This window comes from Fistularia commersonii, chromosome 13 (genome assembly GCF_037954325.1).
Source record: "Fistularia commersonii isolate RoL2024-O1a breed Wild chromosome 13, RoL_Fcom_v1.0, whole genome shotgun sequence".
NCBI classification, from domain to species: domain Eukaryota; kingdom Metazoa; phylum Chordata; class Actinopteri; order Syngnathiformes; family Fistulariidae; genus Fistularia; species Fistularia commersonii.
The window spans coordinates 12,802,501-12,821,640 of NC_141296.1; the positions used below are offsets into that span (position 1 = coordinate 12,802,501).

The 19,140-nt window shown below is 41.1% G+C and overlaps 1 protein-coding gene across 4 annotated transcripts in view; it reads left to right on the plus strand.

Moving 5' to 3' along the window:
• ldb2a (LIM domain binding 2a) overlaps nucleotides 1–19,140 on the plus strand; it is a 96,452-nt gene that overhangs the window by 16,354 nt on the left and 60,958 nt on the right. For all 4 annotated transcript variants that reach the window (XM_086158089.1, XM_086158090.1, XM_086158087.1 and 1 more), the window contains exon 2: nucleotides 6,990–7,092. In XM_086158089.1, the coding sequence (XP_086014215.1) occupies nucleotides 6,990–7,092 (103 nt within the window). The remainder of the gene's footprint in view (nucleotides 1–6,989; nucleotides 7,093–19,140) is intronic.

A 19,140-nucleotide genomic window follows, 5' to 3' on the forward strand; every position in this document is an offset into this window, starting at 1 on the left:
ATGGACTAGAAACTGTTATAATGACCAAAAGACAGGAGGCAGAACTAGAGGTCGCAGAGATGAAGATGTTGAGGTTCTCTTTGGGAGTGACCAGGATGGATAGAATCAGGAATGAGTCTATCAGAGGAACAGCACATGTTAGATGTTTTGGAGAGAAGGTCAGAGAAGCCAGACTGAGATGGTTCGGTCATGTACAGAAGAGGGATAGAGAATATAATGGTAGACGGATGCTGGCATTGGAGCTGCCAGGCAGGAAGTCTCGAGGAAGACCAAAGAGAAGATTTATGGACGTAGTGAGAGAAGATATGAAGGTAGTTGGTGTGAGAGAGGAGGATACAGAGAACAGGGTTAGATGGAGAAAGTTGCTGTGGCGACCCCTGAAGGGAAAAACCGAAAGGAGAAGAAGAAGAAGAAGATTAATATATTCATTCACTTATTATTTTATCGCCTTGTTTGTTTGTTAAACCATAACCCTGACAGGATAAGCGGTACAGTCGATACATTCATTTTTTTTCTGACATTTCTTTCGCTCAAATCTTGACTAAAAAGGGGGAAATGGGATGTCAGAATTGAGTCCAGTATGGCAGTCGGGTGATACTTGGTACACGTGGCTATCCTGAACAGCTCTTCTCACTCCCGCACACAAATGCGCCGGTGTATCTTTATATGTCAGAGGAGTGTGTTTCCACACACGCCGGTTTCCCTGCCGCCACGCCGTCATCCGGCTGTCCGTCCACAGTGGACGTCCAGGACTTAACCCCGGGCTCTGTTGCTGCTTACCCAGGATCCTCCCTCTGCTGTGCCGCCAATCCTCAGGATTTCCGTCAAATCCCCGGGGCATCGCCGCGGCCCGTGATTTGTGGTTGGCCGGCGGGCAATTGACACATTGATAAATCCCCCTCAGATGGGCCGCCGTCCGTCGGAATCAATGCGGCTTTATCGGCTGACGGCTGTCACGGCCGCGGCAGCATCGCTTCACCCCGGGTCCCCCGAGAGCCCGTCTGATTTGTTGCGCGCGACAACAAACAACGTGGCGCCCTGTGGAGACGGTCTTCCGGCGTGGAACGGAGGCAGGAAGTTGTCAGTGGCGTGTGGCAGAGTGGATGGAGGCAAACGCAAAGGATGCTAATTCTCATATGACAATCAAATGAAAAAAAAAAAAAACAATCCCCATGTTAACTCGCCAAATTCCAGATGGAATCAAATGGGCGACGACCTCTGATCATCACCGACTTATATATTTTGACCTTTTGCGCTACTGGTTTTAATATCGATGTCTGTTTTAGCAGTTACATGAGCAGCAGTTATAACATAGTAATAACAATAGTTATGCTACAGTTTGGTATAGTAATAACATGGTAATTGCAGTTGGTACAACCAGTGATGAACAGTAGATCCACATGCAGCTTTGTTTTCGAAATGACACCATTAACTGCCGATATGCTATACACATTTATTTTGGTTGATGCCCATTTTTCATTTTTCTGTCGCCTCCATATTTGGCGTTTTATTATTATTATTTTTTTTTTTGATTCAGCGGCATCTGTTGACACTAACTCTCAGGGTGCATCCGGCGACCTAGATTCCTCGTCTCGGTCACTCACCTGGTCGAATAAAGGTAAAATCACAAAAGAAATACAGATAATACTTGTGTAAGTGGTTTGCGGCGAGACGCTTCCCGGCCGGAGTCCGGCGGTGGTGGTTGGGCTCTTGGGGGTCTCGCGGGGGGTTGGAATCTTAGACGAGACGGCGAGCCTCCTGCGGCTGGTTCAGCTCCAGCCCGCGGATTCAGATGGCTGGCGTCCACTGGCCCCCGGGGGCTTTAGATGTTCTCCGGCCGTCTGGCTACCGTCCAGTTTCTCCTCCGCCTTTAGATCCGAGCCAGACCCGGCCGCCGCTCCGCCCGCTAAGCCGGCAACGCTTCACAAATTGGCGTCGAGGCGAGAAAAAAAAAAAAAAAAAAAAAAAAGCCTTCAGTTCGGGGGCTTAATGGCGGCGCGGGCTAAATATAACTTCCTGCGGACATAATGGAAAAGTTTTCGAACAGCATTTAGCTTTTACTAAGCGGCTACCGACCAATTCAATTAACTAAATAAGCAAGTTGGGATGGAGGAATCACGTTGCCCGCCGTCGCCGTCCCCTTCATTGTCTGGGAACCGCTCATTCTCTCAAATCTGCTTGTTTTGTTTCGTTTTGTTTTGTGTGTGTGTGTGTGTGTGCGTGTGTTTTCCTCTGTTGTCGGGGCGGGAGGCCTTTCAGCGGCGGCACAAACAGAAGGCGACGGCGTGGTCGAACCCCGGCGGAGCTAATGGAGACCAGACAATGGGCTCGCCGCTGTCAGATCTGCTCTTTTTGGAAATACTTGGGGGGGGGGGAGCCTGTGGGGGTGCGTTCAAGCTCGCGTGTGTGTGTGTGTGTTTTAATAACACACAAAATAATGGAAATGGATGCTGTCTTTTTTTTATTTTTTTTTATGAATTTATTTTTTTTGTTTTGGGTGCGGATGTTTACTATCCCATTGAGATGATTTTTAGCCCGGCAGCTTGTTTCTGGAGTTAAAGTATTCAAAAATCAATTACATCTGGTCACCTGCTACCAAACCTGGTATGACTTCCTTCAGGGATCAATTCATTCATTCATGTATTCATTTATGATAGTTACTGTGGGGTCAATTTTCTTCAGATGTATTTATTTATTCTAATTTTATTTCTTTTTACTGCTATCCTCACAATAATCTTTACTTGGATCATGGCCAAGTCCGCCTGGTTTCTTGCTGGAGATTAGCATTGAATAACTTTTTGTTTTTGTCAATTTTCTTGCCGATATGAATTACTTTTTAAATATAATTCAATTTTTTCTACTATCCTAAACTTTTTCCCTTATTTTTCTGTTTATTTTCAGGAAAAAAATGGCAAATGATATACAAACAAATTATTTAGGAAAAAAAAACAAAGAGGACAAATTATGTCCAAATATGTATCTCTCAGAATTATAACTTAAAGCCGCCTGAACTCCAACAACTCCCCCCGTAAAGTTGCATTTTTCAGATTTATTTATTTATTTTTTTATCATTTATAATTCATCATAGTCCTGAGTCGTAAATCTGGCGTTGAATTCATCTCTGCCGACTTGCACCAAAAATAAACAACTAAAAAACTAAAAACATTTGGTGTGAGGAAAGTGGATAAAATAAAGTTGGCCCATGACAGACATGGGTAAGACGTGCAAACTCCACACAGAAATGTCCCCCTGTTGGAATTGAACCAGAGTCCTTCACGTTGAGAGGCCGAAGCACTAACTGTGCCACCCCTACGTTATATATATATATATATACATATCTAAAAAAAACAATCAATAAAAAAAGTGCGGGGAATATATATCCACACTGGAGATTGAAAGTGAAAAGCCTTTTTATTCTGTAAAAATAAAAAAAATATTTTAAAATACAATACAAAAATACATTTAATTATTTTAAAAAAAAAGAAAATATTGATACTTTTTCAATAATGGAAAATAATTAACACAATTATTGACATCTTTATTAATATATAAATCGTTATAAGTGTGACTTTCCTGACCTAACTTCATTTTTATTTTTATTTTTATGAATAGCACCAATGTCAAGAGAGCATCAAATAAAATTAAGTGAAATAAAATCAGATTAAATCCAGCTAGCTGTTCAAACTCAACATACATGTCAAACCAAGCAGCATCGGCTGTGGTTCTGCTGTTACTACCGGAGTGTGTCAATCCCACGAAGCTCCGCCCCCTCAGCATGTGGGATTATGTGTTGGACTTAATCCCAATATCGAGAAGCTCGGAACCTTGTTTCTTTGCCCCATGTTCAGCGTGTGTCCAACCATCTTTGATGGTGATGTAGTCGCTTTCAATGCACACACACACACACACACACACACACACACATACACACCCTTGTCACTTCTGATTCTCACGCTTATCACACAGTAAAATATGTTGACACATGCAAGCACACAATCTAACTGCACAACTGGTCACTGGTGTGTGTCTGACATATTTACACTCTGAATCAAGATTTCATGCTAATAATACTATCACTACTACAAACAGTACTACTGTATGCGTGCTACCAAGGGGGAACGGTCCTGTGTTTTTTTTTGTTTGTTGTCAAACACTTCTTGCTCATTTATTTTCAAGATCGGAGGAAATGACTATGTATTGCCACTGCTATCAAAATAAATAAACAGATAAGTAAATAAAATGATTTTAAATCATGAGAAATTAATCCAAATCATTAAGAAACCACCTGGAGCGATGTCATGATCAATCATTGAGATAGTATCTATTATTAAAATTATAAATTAATCAGATCTGTGATAAATTACTCATAAACCACCCTGTTCTCAAGTCAAACGATGTAATAATCAATAAATCATATTCAGAGCGTTGATCATTCATAATCTGAATATTCCTTGTTCCTTGCAGTACTGAGTCGCGTGTGTGTGTGTGTGTGTGTGTGTGTGTGTGTGTGTGTGTGTGTGTCTGTGTGTGTGTCCGACTGACATAGTTTGTCAGAACATAAAAATGATTGTAATAATAATAATTCCACTAAAAATGATGATAATAATAACTATAGTAATTGAAAATCAAGAACAAAAAGCTTCATTTGTGGCATTAATTGCATTTTATGTGATTTACAGGCATAAAAATATAAGCAATTTCTTGCAAATTTGTCAGACATAATTAATAATTATCCTTTTTTTTAACTAGACACTGCAACATTTTATTCTTGTTTGTATTTGTTTGTTTGTTTTTTCATTGAGCCACTTCATCTGTTCATTTGATATTTCATAGCTGAGCTACCCTGATAATAAAAGCTGAAGGACAGTGGAAATAATAACAGTTGCAGGACGGTGGCTTGGAAGTGTTAGTGTCGTGCACGTGTTTATAATTGTTTATGTGGCAGGAAGAGCGATGGCTCGTGACTGTAAAAAGGCAGGTCAGAGTTTTGGTTTTCCAACATTCAATACTTATAGTTAGCCTGGTGTTTATATTAGCTTCGAATGCTAACGGTCCAGTCTGCCAGTGAGCAGCCTCATCCTGTCCTGCTGCTCATTTGGCCGTTGATGCAGCTCAACGGTGACGACGCTAATTGTCAACATTGGGGGGGGAGATCGCCATCCTGCCCCCCGCGCGGGAGACGAGACGTGCCCATCTTTTTTCACATGTCAGAGGAAATTAGCATCGTGCTGGAGGGACGGAAAAGGGCTGTCGGGGGGGAGATTTTGGGGAGGGGAGGGCATAAAATGATGAAAAAGATGCATATGAATGTGCTTATTGTCAACACTACTAGTATAACTATTGCTATGCTAACTGTTATTACCATATTTTACGACAACTGTAATCCCCGTTCCTATTGGTTGGCTGTACGACTGAGACTGATTCAAATATTAATCACGCATCTTTCTTTCAATGCATTTTTTTTCGTTATCATCACAGTCCTGCAAGGCGCAGTATTTCATCTGCTACCAATATGTTTATTGTATTTATTAGTAGTTATTGGAGCCGTTCTAGAATGCTACGCTACCCCACGTGCCCTCCTATTGTCCCTCTGGGACAAATAAAGTTTCTCAAATTCTCACTCTGATGGTACATTATAAACAGATTTCTTAATGTTTTTTTACAATATAATATGTACGAAGAAAATAAATTCACTTGAGTGTCTTAATTGTGGTTTAACAAAGCCAACACTTTTTCAGTTAGCACTGTTTGTGACTGAGTGCATATCTGTGCATGTGTGCGTGTGCGCGTGCGTGTGCCGGCGTGCACGTGTGCGTTCACAGCCACATAACAAAGAAGTCATTGTGTAGCGTGGATCAGCTGTAGCTTCACGCAGCTGTAACGCTGCTATATTAATGTAATTACACTTCACAAGTCCATCTGGAGTCAATATGAATAAACAGAGTGTAACGACAAGGAGGGGCTGTGGGGAAAATCGTTTAAATGATCACCGAGACTTTAAAACTGCCAAATGAAATCAATCAATCAATAAATCAAAATCATATGACTTCTGCAGGCGTGAAACAGTTTCTTTGCTTCTTTGGTCTCTTGGCCTCGACTGAATGTGATACAGGGGATTTTTTTTCCAATTTTCTTCAATGCACTTAATCAATTCTCGAAATGATTTCCCTTTTTATTTATCAGTTACTTAGTTCCTGGTAATTATCAAACTATTTGAAAATATCAGCTCACAGAAGCAAATAAAGAATCATCCAACTTTTCAGTCGCGCGGGTCAAAATAATATACTAATTTATCTTTTCATTGTCCTATTCATCAATAAGCCCTCATTTATTCCCTCAAGTGCACGTTTTCCAGTGAGTGCGTGCGAACTGCTGCCCCTTGACCCCATCAAAGGTGTTTTTTTTTTCCACCTGACACGGAGGGCAGCGAAATAAATATATATCTTTTAAAGCGGCAGTTAGAGCTGGATTTGTGTTTCAGACTTGTCGGAGCCCGAGGCGAAGCTCCTCCAAAGTTCAGGCTTAAGACGGGTAGAGGCTATTAGTCGCCTCTGGCTCGGCACCAGCCTGCGCCGGAGGAGCCGGCCCGCAGCCAGCCACCTCTCAAATCACCCCTCAACGCCTGATTTTATAGACCCATTTTCATATTTCTCCCTCACTTTTAAAGCTGTAACTTGTTGGTTTTTTTGCTTTTTGTTTTTTTTTTTGACCCCGCCCCCGCCCCCTCGGTGCGAATTTTATGTCCACGAACTTGAATCCAGCTCGTAAAAAAAACCCCGCTCCAATTAAAAGGAACGTGCAAAACAAACTTGCAATAAAGGGGATGTTTATGACTCTGCGCCGCCGCCGCCGACGACAACGACTTCATATATTACAAAGAAATAACCCTTGGTGATCTTTGTCTTATCAAAGTGTGCGATCCAAGAATATACCTTGTGTAAAACTGTCCCACTCTTCTGCCCCCCTACCTTTTCTCCCTCCCCCGACAGGAAAGCGACAGTTTGTGGTGGGATGCCTTCGCCACAGAGTTTTTCGAGGAGGACGCCACGCTCACGCTCTCCTTCTGCCTCGAAGACGGACCAAAGAGATACAGTGAGTTTTTGCTGCTAAAGCATCTCGAAAAACAGCCATATTTGTAGTTCACAACCCAATGCGCGCGCCACGCAGTATTTCAGATGGTAAATTGTGGCCTCCAGAACACCAGGGGGCGCTGTAGTTGTTAGCCATGCAGCAGCTTTGACAAGTGCAGTTGTCATTAGCAGTAAGTAGTTAGCATTGCGGCTTCTGTTAGCAGTGCAGTGGTTGCTTGCAGTTGGTTGGTTTTAACCCGTGCGGTCTTTGTTTGCAGTATCATAGTTGTGACCCGTGCACTAGTTGCTAGCAGTGCGCCAGTTGTTAGCAGTGCGGTAGTTGTCAACATTGTAGTAGTTATAAGCAGTCCTTCATTTGTGTGTATTTATATCCTAACCCTGTTCAGTTTGCAGGGAAACAAATAAAGAAAGTAAAACGAAAATACAGGGAATCTGAACATTAAGGAATCAGATGGGAACACCTACATGATAACACATAACTAGTCAGAGTCCAAGCGTCCTCAGAAGGACACATTTAGCATCGTATCCGACTGCGCTTGCTCATTTTCTAACGTCATTGAAAAAAAATTTTTACTCTTGAAAACTGCAAGAGAAAAGAAACGACAATGTTGCTGTCATGTGCTGCCGCTGCCACTGGTGGGTGCAAAACCAGGCCTGAGTACCAGGAAGTGTCCCTAATTCAGAAATCCAATAAAGTACTTTTATTTGCCTTTTCAACTCAATTATGATGATGATGATAATAATGTGGTATCATTTTTATTATCATAATTAACAACAACAACAACAACAATAATAATGACGACGACGACGATGGTGATGATGATGATAATAATGATAAGAATAATAACAACAACAACAACAACAACAACAATAGTAATAATAATAATGAAAGTTTATTTTACCCAAGCTCAACTTCTGGCCATATTCCAGTGTCAGAACACAAAAATGAAACAGTGCTCCAGTTTCTTGTTTGGTGTGTTGATTTTTGTTGTTTTTTTTTGACAAAAAGTGAGCAACTGTGGGCCGTTATTGAGTTTGTGGAACCCCCCCCACACACATACCCCCATGCCTCCCCAGCCCCTTCATCTCATCTGCATAGGTCCGTGTTTTGATATCTGAAACATATTGAATATCACTCAGACACAGATAAGGCTGTGCTGCCCCGAAATGAGCAGATGTGTGTGCGTGTGTGTGTGTGCGTGTGCATGATACCAGTGTGTGTTTCAGCTCAGTCATGGAGGAGGAAGAAAAGGGGTAGAGAGAGAGAGGAAGAGAGAGAGTGAGCGAGCAAAGGATTGTTGTGAGCCGAGGCCCTGGTTTGCTTTTCAAATGTAAAAATAAAAATCCCCAGCGGTGTCGAGACGGTAACCCTGTTCCCTCTGGAACGGGAGGCTTAACACTGTGGCGATGATGACTCACTGTCAGTTGCAAGCCTCCCTCGATTCACATTCAGGTCCGCCTAGTTACGCACACACTCACACACATCCACGCTTGGAAAAATATAAAATAAAAATAAAAATACAACCACCTTCGTATGTACCGGCAACAGATTTGACTCTGAGGAAATGGAGCCGGAAAGTACTGGGAGCGTGCACGGCCGAGGGCCGCGCGGTGACTCACGCCGCCGCGGTCATTAGCATAAACAAGCTATTTGGTTTTAGCGTCTCCTGTTTCGGCTAAAGCGCCGAAAACAGGTCATGACGCAAGGGAAAAAAAATGATGCGCTAACTTTCGTCGCCGCGGGCATCTTCATCGCTGTGCGAACGATTAACCCGGGTCCGTGTTGCCATGGCGACAGATCGCCATCCTGGTCTTAAGGTCCGACCCACAGGGCAAACGCTATTGGGGCTAGTCTGCGCTGCTACCCTTAGCTTTAAGGCTAAGCTTCGCCTCCTTTTGGAAGACGCTCATTCCAGACCCTCGCATCCAAAATGTGGCTCTTCAGAAACCCGGCTACGGCACAGCAAGCCAGCGCTGGGTCCGGTATTACTCCTACATCACTAATTCACAAAGTACAATCTGCAATTTTAGTACAAATGTCCTCATATGGGGACAGTGACTTTATTTTACTCCATTATATGTATATATATATTTACCACTTTTTTACTCAACATTTGCCTGGTGCACAGCTTCCCCTCTGCCCACCCCTGCCGTTCTCATCTTACCACTATTTTCAAATATGTAACCATGGCGACGGCAATACTGTAAAAGCCCGCTAATGATTCGCTGGCGAAAAGCCTGGACAGGTTGAGCCTGTGCACGGTTTCAAATCCCCCCAGCCATCAATCAAAGTGCCCAGGACTTTGACTGACACGTGTCAGAATTGGAAATTGTGTTTAAAAGAAATTGAGGCGTCCTCAATGTGGACAGCGTGAATATCTAGAAAAGAAGAAATTCATCTTTTCTCTTTTATCTCTACTTCCTGTTTGTCGAAACGGCGCTGGTGATTTCCATGCCGCTATCACAGACGCTTTGAACTTTTGCACTTTTTTTTTTTTTTTTAATTCATATTTAGTTTCCTGGCAAAAAGAAACCAAAAAAAAAAAAAAAAAAAAAAAACGCCTTGAGTGGGAAAAAAAAAAAAAAAAAAAAAAGAAAACTGAATGTGACCGGGAACGACCTCGCTCCGGGATAATGTTGGCTCGCAGCGGTGTGAAAAGGCCAGGGAAGTAAAGCGATGGTGGCGGGGTCAGACGAGCGCTGACCGGCCGAGATGCGAGAGCGTGGGAGGCAGACGCCGATAACCCGCGGTTAGAGAGGCAGACGGCGCCGGATGAGTTACAGCCTCACGTTGAAACATATATATTTTTGATTATTTTCTCTTCATTACTGAAGGGATAGTTGTCGCAAATACTATATATTCATATGGAAAAAAAATAAATGATTTGTAAGTTTGCTTACAATAATTTCATATTCATATACAAAGTCAAAGAAATAAACTTATCCCGCCTGTTTAAAGGCTGAATATATAACCTAATTTTTTGTGTATTGAAGCCCACTGGTGACAATTTGATAGGGCAGTCCGACCTGAGATGTAACGTAACGACACAGGAGGTTCGGTGGGCCGTCATGGCGGCGGCTCTTTTCACAATAATGTTCACTTATAAAAGCATCATAGGCTACTAATTATCCGGCGGCGGCGGCGTTGTCCGTGTCACCGCTCTCATCCCTCTTATTTTTTTTTAAATGAATGGAGTCTGGCGGGTGTTTACAATTACAGGGGTGGGGGGGGGGTATCGTTTCGGAGGAGTTCTAATTTCATAACGTTCGGGAAAACTAGAAAAGCCAATTAAGCTCATCATGATTTATTCTATTAAAGACTGAACCTGCATTCAGGTTGTTTTTTGTTTGTTTTTTTTTGGTTGATAATTCCCACGCCCGACACTGGCGCCGCTAACATGCTGCTTTTTGTTATGGACTTGCGATTGAACCCCTAAGAGACGGGTCTGTTCGCTCTAAGCGCTACGTTGCTACATCGCAAACACACACACAGCGCTTCATTTACCCGCAATGCAATGCTTCGGTTGGAATCCAGGAAGCGGCCACTGATTTACTTTGCAGGGCACAGTTTTAAAGGATCATCGCAGTAGCAGCATTTAAATATCCGAGTGTTACGGTGATAAAAGTTCCGCCCGGCTCTGATTGTTTCTATAGGAACAGAGGATGCTGGATGAAGACCTGAAACATCCGCAACCGCTATCAAAAAATAAGCAAACCCGTCTACATTTAAGTCCACGACCCTCCTTTTAGTCTTTTGCCTCGATCGTGTGGCTTTCAGATGATGTTACGACACCGTAATAGGAGGGATTTAAAAAAAAAAAAAGTTGAAAAATTGTAAATGTAATGGAAAAGTACCAGATTTGTCGATACTTTTGACCATCAGTCCACCCCGACTCCCCCTTTGGGAAACGTGCTGAAGTCCGTGGCTGCAAAACGTCCATTATATTGCGCTCCATTAGTTTCAGGTGAGTCTGTATGGAATTACATTGATTAAAGCGGCCTTGACTGCCGTCTGTGGGCTCCGCCGTCTCCTCGCCGTCTCCTCACCGTCTCCTCGCCGTCTCCTCGCTTGCGCGCTCACTTCGCCGACTGTCAGCCCGGGTAGCCTCCGCAGCGCGAGGACGCGCAGCTTTTATGTTTCGTTTCTCCGTCTGTTTACGAGAACACCTCGGGCTTCTCAGCCGGAGCCTGGGAACAGAAACACAAACAAACAAACAAAAATAAAAACCGGCAGAAGACGCCGCTGCCTTCGTGTCCTGGAAAATGCATTTTTTTTCTTAAATACGGAACATCGTGATATATAATGTTCCGGATTATTTTAAGAGTACATACCAAACACTTGGTTTAGATAACATCCTGTAAGTTGTTGTTTTCAGAGCCTTGAATGCGGCGCGATCGCATAACCCGTCACTCCAACTCAGGCCTTTGTCACGGGCGCTCGGTGAAGGTTGAACGTTACGCCCGCCCATCTGGACCGCTATCTTGTTTTTTCCCGACCTGGAATACCCGCTAACATGGGCCTAATTAACCCGCCGCCACCAACCCGACCACCACCCCCTCCCTCCCGGCCTCCCCGAGTTAACGTGGCCTTAACGGACGCCCCCACGCCATGTTTTTGTCTCCGCAATCGGCGACGCGTCTGATGAAAGCGAGGCTCCATGATGCAACCAAAGAGCAAGGCAGGGTTTTTCGAAAACTGTTCAAACAAGAGGAGAAGAGCGACCGGGGGGGGGGGCGCGGGGAGGCGAAGATGTGTGACCGTTTCACGTTTATAACACATTTATTATTCATCTGGCGATTGTTGCGTCGGGGCGAGCAATAAGTGTGGGCGATTTGAGAGGAAGGAGAAGGAAAAAATAAAAGATGGCCCCTGCTTCTAATGTTGAAGCGTGAGGACGAGGAGGGCGTGCAGGAAGTTTAATAAATAATAGATAACAAGGAATAAATAGTCAAAGTTAAATCAACTTCTTTAATACTTTTTTTTTTTTTTCTCAGCAGGAGCTAATTTGCATTCGCTTAAAAAAGAAAACCAAGTTTTCCAGTCGCATTTTTTAAAGCGCTGAGAAAAAAAAAGATAATGATAAATAAGCAACCCGAAAAGTTGTAATTTTACAAGATTTAAGGAGTCATATTTTGAAATTAAAAGTCCACTTTTAGGAAAACGGCGTCAAAATATTATACCTAATGTTATGAAATTATGAGATTGAGATTGTTATGTGAAACCTGAGTATCAGTATTTCAAGTTTATAATAATCCCTTTTTTCATTCTTATTATCTAATCTTTTTAACAGATACTTCCACAGAAAGACCATGGTTTCAGTTACAACAAAGATGAACATAAAAAAATATTTGTCAATGCACAAATGTAAAATTATTGATACCACAAAAAGTCAATCAATCGTATGTTTGAATATATAAAAAAAATATAGGTAACTGCCAGTTTTTTTTCTCCCATCCTCTCATTTTTTTGTGATGTGTTAAAATGGTAAATCTTACAATTCTTTCATATCATTCTTTCTTTCATATAATTATTCAAAGTTGCACCTCACTGTGAAAAGTACAAATTCTAATATGAATATTAAACTGCACAGTGGGGAATGAATCACCCAACTCATTTGAATGTGTAATTAAAGTCCTATCTACTCTTCTGCAGATTAAGATATAATTTAAAGTTTATTTTGAATTATGTAAAAAAAAAATAAATAAATCAATACATCAATAAGTATTTTATCCATCTCAATTTTTTAATGTTTGTAGAATTTAACATTCCAGCCTCAGCTGAGGTGGCACTTAGCATCACAGAGAGAACAAAATAAAATAAAATAATAAAACACAAAGTAATAAAAAAAAAAAAGATATTATATTATATTATATTATATTATATTATATTATGTTATATTCAATTTATAAAAAAATTATAAATTGATAAAATTTATAAAATATATTTATATTTTTATTGTGAGTCCATACAATTCAGTGCATTTATAAGAGATTGTTTTCATGCCAAACCTCTTTATTCCCAAATTGAATATGGAAATACTTGATGCATCAATCCGGAGCGAGTCCGCCCGCCTGCAGATTATACTTTCGTGATTTGACTTTTTCTTAATCTAAACAATTAATTTTGAATTAATTAATGGGATTATGAGTTTCCCCTCTGGATTTAAGCCCCCTCCCCCCCAACTGGTCAGGCGGCAGCATAAATAGTTCTTATGGAAAGCCCATCTGATCCATTTCCGGCTGCCGTCCTTTCCTTAACGGCTCCACCTTGTGTTATTATTGAAATATAACATAATGTCTATCAGAGCTTATATACCTCGACGGCATTTAGTAACTTGTCGGACCCCCTGCCTTTTATACTTCTTGCTATTTCACTCAATGTGATCGAAATCAGCAATTTAGTCACTTTAAATCTGTGCATAGTGACAATGAGAAAGGGGTTGATATAAAACTGGATTAGGGAATAAAAAAAACACATAAAGAAAGAAAGAAACTCTTAAATCAATCATCTCAATAATTCAGACATTAAAAAAAATATATATATCTATGGATGTAAGGGTTGCTATGTTGTATTGTAAATTTCCGTTTACTTTATTTAACACTATATATCTCCTAACACTAGTTTATTTTTAATAAATGAATAACACCAGGGGCTTGGATGGAGGGGGGGTGATGGCAGCAGAGCGTTGCCCCCCCCCCCCTTCCTTCACCGGGGCCTCTGTCCGTGCAGGAGGGGAGGGGGTTGGTTGTGCACACACGTGTATCCGTGTGCACATTCCAGGTGTGTGTGTGTGTGTGTGTGTGGTAGGGGGGTAGACAGGACGGACTGGAGGGCGATGATTGGCAGGGTGGATGATGCGGCCCTGCTCTGCCACGCCACTGCTCATTGACAAGACGGAGACGGGCGATTGGCCCGCGGAAGAGATGCGAGGGGTGTGGGGGTTGGGTGGGTGGGTGGGTGGGTGGGTGGGGGTGGGCAGAGAAATTACACCGTTAGGAAAAAAAAAACAAAAACCTTTTCACATTAACATTTTCGTGCGTCTTCTGCTCCTGGATGGTTCCACACTGCCATCTGTTGTAGAGCAGGCGCTTGCTGTTGCTGCTGAGGAGGAGGAGGAGGAGGGTGGTGGTGATGACGTCTGACAAGGTCCTAGTCTATCATTATCTTTTAAAAAAATTGCAGAAATAAAAAAAAAAAAAATACACAATATCTGCAAGGCAGGGATGAAGGATGGGCTTTTTCAAAATAAAAGCCCATGTAAGCTTTTATTTATGTGCCACGTTTAACAGCTAATCTCAGGCTCAATAACGGGCTTAATTTTTGTAATGTATCATAAATGTGTCGTCTATCAAATATGGAAAAGCGTTGAGGGGGGGAACGCGCGCACACACACACACACACACACACACACACACACACACACACGCGTCACTTCCTGTATGACAGTTTTCTTTCTTTTGACATTTAATTGGTATATTATGTTTTGAAACATCCATCACGGGAGAAGGTGGGGTGCGCTTTACAAATCATTAGGGGGGAAATTATTGAGAGTTGTTATTATGTTGTAATTGTTTGATAAGAATCTGAAAATACTGCTTTAAGTCTAAGAACCCCTTCCTCCAAGATGAGAGAAATATCTGTCAAATCCTTGTTTTACCTCTATTGAATCAACAGAATCGCTAGTGAAGTCAGATTATGGGCAGGTCAGGACTTACCTAGTTATTAACTAGTAATGACATTGATATTCTCTTTCAAGAATCCTTCGATCTCATAAAATTGCGATAATAATCTCGTAATATTAAGTCTTTTTTGTCTGATATCATGACTTTGCTGTCCTTCAAGTAGAATTTTAATCTCATCATATTACAATTTAAGTCTTGCAAAATTACAAACTGTTTTTTTTATCTTCCTCTTCTGATATTATATCATTATCCTGCTTGTATAAATAAAGAAAAGAATAAATAAATATCTCAATAGCTGTTACATGTAATAAAATTTTAAAGTAAATGTGTGAATCATACCAGAAAAGCAAAGAAAAGAAAAGAAAGTGATGTGATGTGCTTGGCGAGGATGCAGGGTAAAATCGGCATGTCGTCGGCGTATCGGTTGACTATTGGGCAGTTTGTTTCAGGTGTCACTCGCCTGACAAGCTCCAGATTTCATTAATTTAACAAAAAAAAATGGCCGTATATTATTTCTGCAGCCGCCCGTGGGCTGCCATTACGGCGGACTCATTAATATGTAGATTTCGCGACAGGACGGACTCGTTATTTAGGGAGATTTATAGTTAACGACGAGTGAGTCGGGGTGTCGGAATATTTGCACCGAATTCCGGCCTTGTAAAGACAACACAAGATTCTCTCAGCTTGTCCTGACAAGAGCTTTAGGTTTCAGAGTCTTTTCTTGATGCGGAGGAGAGCATACGTTGGCCTTCATCCCGGAGTTGCTTTTTTTTCCTGAGTGGATTTTAAAAAGATGGCCCTCTTTCTTTGCTTTAAATTCAATTTCACTTGCAAAATAACAATTCTTTGGAAAAACATGACAATATTTTTCTTGAGAGAACCATTGAGGGAAAGTGTTTCAAACGATAAAAAGCCCTCATCGGGTTGTTTTTTATTATTAATTTCAAGATAAGATAATACTAGTTGATTCCCATTGGGGAAATTTGATTGCCACTGCAAGCTGAGAGGACACATGAGAAAAAGATATTAAAGAGGGCAGAGACAACAGAAAAAAAAAACAAAAAATGATAAATTAATAAATAAATAGACTGAGACATTATAGAGGAAAAAGTCAACATTAAATAAAGGATAAAAATTGCAGGTAAGATTTGTCGATTATTATCATTATTATGATTATGATTGTGATGATGATGATGATTATTTCTGTTTTTTTAACGCAATGGAGATTAGATACTAGCTTTATGTCATACACGCACACACAGAGACACACACACACAAATAAACACAAATATGTAGATGCACAATCCATATCCCCCTCCCGCCCACAAAGATACAGCTGTTTGCAGGTGGGCTACTTCCAGACCTCTTATCTCATCTATGATAACTTAGTCATGTTGTGTGTGTGTGCTCATGTGTGTGTTTGTGTGTGTGTGCTTGTGTGTGCATACATGTGTATGTGACCTGCAGGTCTGAACCACACCGCCCCTGGCTTCCCCTGCAGAGGGCACAGAGGACTCCTTAATATCGCATCAATCCCGCTATAATCACAATTTATTAGCAAAAAGAGCTTTCGGGAAATGATCAATAAAGATCAGATATTATCCTAATATCGAAGGTTTTGTTTCGACCTGTTGACACTGAGACACTGAGATCAAAACAAATGGCTTTTACGGAAAAGATAAAATAAAATAGCTTATTCATGATTTAATTTAAATTTTAATTGATTATTTTTAATCAATTTAATCAATTTTAAATTGATTAATTTGTTTTTTAATCTAAAATGACCAGCATGAAATCACTTCAAACTTTTACCCACAACTGATGGGAAAAGTGTCAAAAGTAAATCGATAAATGAAGTTTTTTTGTTGTTAAGAGACAGTTTGAGAATCAAACAAAAAAAGGAGGAGGAGGGTTACAACACCTCCCTTCCACCTACGTGAAGTAAGGCTCTTGTTTATTGTTTTTATTTTTATTGTAAAAGCGCAAAGAAAAATAAACGAACACAAAAAAAGAAGATAAACCCGCCTGCTCCCTCCGCCACCATTAGAAACCATCGCCTGATTTCCATGACAACCACGTCAGAAAGATGGGGATCTTGTCATGGTGACATGTCGGAGAGACTTTTTTACCTCTTGATTAACTTTGTTACGTTTTTATATCAGTCGGGTGTAGAAGTGGTTGTTCATGACAAGTTAGTGAGCAGGTTTCTCCTTGAATGCTAATTTATTTTGCATATTTTTTTTCAAAGAAAGATGTGACTCAGTGAAGGGCTGCCTGAAATAGCAAGCAGTTATACCCTATTCAGATTTTTAAGATGGAAATGTAAATTTCTTTTCCCAATACATCTTTGCCTTGTAAAAATATTAGACCCATTACCCTTGTCACTTTATTTATTACTAAAGTTATTATATTATATTATTATTATTCATGCAGAGACTTGATGTTTTTGTCAGAGTCTGGGATGAAATGTGTGTCAGATATTGAAAAAAACAAAAGAACCGCCAAAGTGATTCCCCTGAGTGAAGCCCCTAAAATAATTTCAGTGAAAAATTTCCATCAAAACAGAAATAAATAAATTAAAAAAAAAAAAAGTTAAAATGGAAAAATCAAGAAATTCATTCTTACAAAAAGCTGTGATAGGTCGGATAAATATTGTCACACGATCGTCTGTGAGCCAGCGGGATAATGAGAAAAAAAATGGCGAAGAGTGAACGAAAAATAAATTAGCAACAGCTTACCGCAAATGAACATTCGGTTACCTGCGAAAGCGGGGGGTAATTGAAAGAAACATAGTTTATAAATGTGTAATTACCGAAGCGAATGTTTTCGAAGGTCAGCTCAGCTGTGCAGAGTTTCTGCGCTTCGATTTAAATAAAAGTATAATTAAATTAAGACGTGGATTTAGCATATATTTTTATGCAATGTTCACAGTGAGGCAGATTTTAATGATGCATCTTTATATTGACCTAGGTTTAACAATGTTTTTTGTGTTCTTGTTTTTTGTTTTTTTTTCTTGTTCATGGCCGCCGCGATGCCAATAAAAACAAAATCGCCGCGGAGGTGAGCGACGGGGCGTCTTTATTGCCCCCCCTCTTGATCAATCCGCCGGAGCCACGCCAATCACGCTTAAAAAAAAAAAAAGGCCGATATCGACGCAGGTTCAATTTTTTGGTGATTTCTCTTGATGATTCGGCGAAGCGGCGGGACGAAGCGTGGGCGCCGGGCGCGGCGTGCTAAGAGCCTGATAAAAGTATCCAGTCGCAGACGCCGAGCCGGGGTTTTGTTTCGCTCTTTGACCACAGATGAAAGAGAGACGGGCCTCTTAAAGACATAATGTGGTTCTCCTGAGGCGGCGGGGGAGCGCTTGCCTTTTTCCCTCTAAAACAATATCCGCCGTCTAAAATAATTGACGCCCACTCCCACTGGATGCTGATAAATAAAGCAAAATAAAAATTAAAAAGACGGAATGAAAGTGGAGCGCATTAGGAGGTACCCGCTCTCCTTGAAATAATAGATTACTATTACCTGCCGTTTTTACTTCTGTCATTACCTCGCCTGCGGAAAGTCAATCCTTTTTCAATCGCCCGTGTAACACACGCGGGGATTTTAAAGCGGCAGTTGAAAGCAAAAATAAACGTCGATTGAAAGAAAAGCGGCATTCTGTCGCTGCATTGTTGTTATTTCTAGCGCTTTGGGCGGCCGTATGCCATCTCGAGAAAAAAAAAAATGCACGGGATGCACGCTCTTATTTATTTTTTTCAAAATCACGTGGCTGATTAGATCGGGGAGGTCAAAGGTCGAGGTGAGGAAGACGCCGGTTTGGCCCCAAAGTGTACACACGGAACTGAAAGATGAACTTGTTAGATTTTTCTGCTCAAAGGTCGAAGGTCACCGGGGGTTTTTACGTGCTGGCTGATTCCGCGCTGCTCAGAAATGTCCACAAATGCGGTGCAGATGTCCAAAGGCGTGGCGATCGGATACGTGGCGATCAATTGTCGATATTCAGTGTCATCCCAGAAACTTTGTTCTGACAATGAGGATGGAAAAGTAAGAGAAAGGTCATGGGTGTTTTGTTTTTTTTTTTTTTTATATGAAAGTTTCCATGTTTGGTTTGAATAAGAGCATAAAAGGGTCGGTTTAAGCCAAGATAGCTTAAAAAGAAATAAAAAAAAAAAAAGGAAGGAGCAACTTTTACCTCTTCTTCTCTCAGAGATGAGGGGCTTTTCCCGTCCCGGAGTTTCTCAACTTAACCTGTTATCAATTGAAACACGGCCGTGTTTGTCGTCTTTTCTTTTTTCCATAAAATATCCAATTGTAAGACTCCTCCAACAAAACCGAAAACATCTGTTTCGGGTAAAAAAAAAAA